This window comes from Triticum aestivum, chromosome 1A (genome assembly GCF_018294505.1).
Source record: "Triticum aestivum cultivar Chinese Spring chromosome 1A, IWGSC CS RefSeq v2.1, whole genome shotgun sequence".
In the NCBI taxonomy this organism is placed as follows: domain Eukaryota; kingdom Viridiplantae; phylum Streptophyta; class Magnoliopsida; order Poales; family Poaceae; genus Triticum; species Triticum aestivum.
The window spans coordinates 466,795,239-466,797,997 of record NC_057794.1 but is presented as its reverse complement, the minus strand read 5'-3'; the positions used below and the strand labels follow the sequence as shown (position 1 = coordinate 466,797,997).

The 2,759-nt window shown below is 53.2% G+C and overlaps 1 protein-coding gene across 1 annotated transcript; it reads right to left on the bottom strand.

Moving 5' to 3' along the window:
- Window positions 1-995: 995 nt before the first annotated feature.
- On the bottom strand, window positions 996-2,366 carry LOC123149092 (protein piccolo-like). Its single transcript, XM_044568656.1, has 3 exons — window positions 2,233-2,366; window positions 1,882-2,084; window positions 996-1,788 (listed from the first exon to the last, which is right to left on the bottom strand). The coding sequence occupies exons 1-3, from the start codon at window positions 2,338-2,340 to the stop codon at window positions 1,272-1,274; spliced, it is 828 nt and encodes a 275-aa protein (XP_044424591.1). The 5' UTR covers window positions 2,341-2,366; the 3' UTR covers window positions 996-1,271.
- Window positions 2,367-2,759: the final 393 nt, after the last annotated feature.

Genomic DNA, 2,759 nt, shown 5'->3' with positions numbered 1-2,759 from the left:
CCCCATGATCTATCTTAGGGGGGGGGGGGGGGGGGTGGTGCAAGTTGATTGGAGAAAAATTTGGCAAGGCCCAAGGCTAAAGGGATGACCGGGGCGGAGGCAAGACTGACAATTGGGGGAGGTTCAGGGGTGGACGGTGCGGTGAGGCGGTCGCGGGCAGCGGGAGAAGGCGGCCCGGCCGGTGGCAGCAGGCGGCTTGATCGGGTGTAGAAGCAGGGGTAGAAGATGAACAGGAAAAGAGTTAGGAGGTAGAAGAAGGTGTGTAAGCCATTGAATCTACATCGAAAGGCTGAAAACGATTCGGCCGGCCCTATTTCGATTTTCAGTCGACTGGTATATAGTCTGTCCCAACATAAAAAGCAAACAAGCATTGCCGATCCTCTAATCCAAAAGTAGGGTGGTAGTGGGGACAATCCGCTATGGAGATGCCTAGAACATCCACATTATCATCTATTTCCCATCATCCCATTCCATCCCCGTTTACATGACTGGATGTAAAATTTCACTATGCCCATGCCCCACCAGGGAACGTTGCCCATTAGTGTCCATATTCCCATAAAAAAATACTCATATACATAACATGATACTCTATAACATATATACGTGATGTTGTTCTTGGCCCGCTAATGCCCATCCAGGTCGTATTGACTTCTTGGTCATGTTGGCAGCTAAGGTAAGAATATGAGATAGGTTTAAGATTTTTTCAGGGCTTTTTTCCACAAGATTGTTTGTGGATATTTTAAGGTTGACCGCAACGCCGCAATTAAAAACTGGGTTCCCGCTGAGTATTGGGTATGGGGAATAAAATATCAATCCCATCCCTGTTGTACCATATGAGGAATAAATTAGTTCGGTAAAAAAATTCATAAAAATGTTTTTTGGCCATTCCAACCCTTAATAGATTATAGATGAAATCCCCATGAGTTTGACGGGCATGGGATCCCGTTGCCATCCCTATCCAAATAACACGACAATACAAAGGCGACCAACTCAAAAGGAAAAAAAAACAATACAAGGTATACATAGAGATAGAGAGTAAGACGGATGTTACATGCAAAAAAAAACGATCGAAAGGGATATAACACGGACGCACGATTCACACGGTGCATGGTTGATCAGACGGCGCGTGTTACATCAACGGGGTGTTTTAATACCGGGTTCACGGGCTAGATGAGGTGGACCAGTAGAATTGCAGATTAGGAGGGGAAGGCCTCACACCCTCCTGAAAATCAGGGGGCGTAAAACGCCCATGATCGTCCGTAACTCTAGCATTATTGCTGTTCGTGTCCTTTAGGAGGAGGGGGTTGCTGCTGGTTTGGCGCGTGCGCTCCGTAGCCTTCTGCGGGAGGAGGGGGAAACTGTTGCTGCTGGTTGGGTGCGTGCGCTCCATAGCCCTGTGCCGGAGGAGGCGGGTAGGGCGCTTGGTCGTACGGCTGCCCCTGGGGCGGTGCAGAGTACTGCAGGTAGCTCGGCGGCGCGGGCGGCGCCTGCCCCTGGGGAGGCTGCGGCGGGAACTGCGGCTGCCCCGTCGAGATCTCGGCGGCGCCCGCCGGCACCTGCTCGCCTTCCTTGGGCGCGGCGGTCTCGGCAACAGTGGCAGGCTGCGTGCGGAGCATGACGTAGGAGGTGATCCCGAGGGCCGTGGCGACGAGCGTGAGCGCGGCGCCGCCGGCGAAGATGCCGTCTAGGGGGATGTAGCAATAGCCGGACGCTGACGTTTCACGCGTCCCGGGGGCGTTCGCGGCCGCTTCTGCCACCAGCATCCCAAAGGCGACCGCCGCCACAATCCTGCATGCATGCATGCACGTTTAAGTGAGCACTAGTGGTTGGTCACCCACGCGCGACCCGCGTGCTCCGGGTAGCGAGCGATCGGCCACTCACCATGAGAAGACGGCGCAGATGACGCCGATGACCCGTTTGCTCTGGGAGGGGATGGCGCGGGGCTTGCAGCAGCCGCAGCAGCCGCCGAGGGCCGCGAAGATGATCTGGGCTATGGCCAGGAAGATGGCCGCGCACACCCCGAGCCCGAACGCGGGGTTCTGCGGTTTCAGGCACACCCCGATACCCTCGTACACGTCCAAAATCTGCGAGACATATATCCGCAGTTTCAGCACAGAACAAGAAGAAAACACACGCACACATATACAGACCATGACCAAGAATCCAAGCAAACACATATATGTACATATGTACAGTACGCAGGGAGATGAAAGTAATGGGGGGCTAGCTTACAGTGAGCTTGGTGCCCTCGGCAGAGAACCCCAGGATGGCACTCAGCACCCCGAGAGAGCCGACGACCGAGCACACGATGATCATCTTCAGATCCATTTTCATGGCCATTACTCTCGATCGAATCTTAACCTTTATCGGGTTGTGGTCGACTGGCGTGCACCCGCGTTTATATAGAGGGAGTGGCCGCCTGACGTGATTCCGCGTGGCAAGCCTATGTCACTGCCAAGCGGAAGACTTTTGCGGCGACCACCATCACTATGGTCTGGCCATGTTCCGCGTAACTCATATCACCATTACGTTTTTTTAATGCTGGGACATAATTATATAAGAAAGCTAATGCCTTGTACTAGGAAGTTGACATGGTAGACAGCTTTGCCGTCACGGCATATATCCATATGGTTCTGCCGGCGCGGTAAGTACAATTCTTTTTCTCCCCAAGTTGTAATGTAGTCAAGAGAGGTATCTGTACGGAGTATTGCACTCGATTTGTTTCACACTGTCGTCGGCGACGATCGATCTGTAGCATG

What these genes read in the sequence shown, in the direction of transcription:
- LOC123149092 (XM_044568656.1), bottom strand. Translation starts at nt 2,340, where the DNA reads ATGGCCATGAAAATGGATCTGAAGATGATCATCGTGTGCTCGGTCGTC. An exon ending in CCGAGGGCACCAAGCTCACT is followed by an intron (nt 2,085 to 2,232) that starts GTAAGCTAGCCC and finishes TATGTCTCGCAG; the next exon opens with ATTTTGGACGTGTACGAGGG. An exon ending in ATCTGCGCCGTCTTCTCATG is followed by an intron (nt 1,789 to 1,881) that starts GTGAGTGGCCGA and finishes GCATGCATGCAG; the next exon opens with GATTGTGGCGGCGGTCGCCT.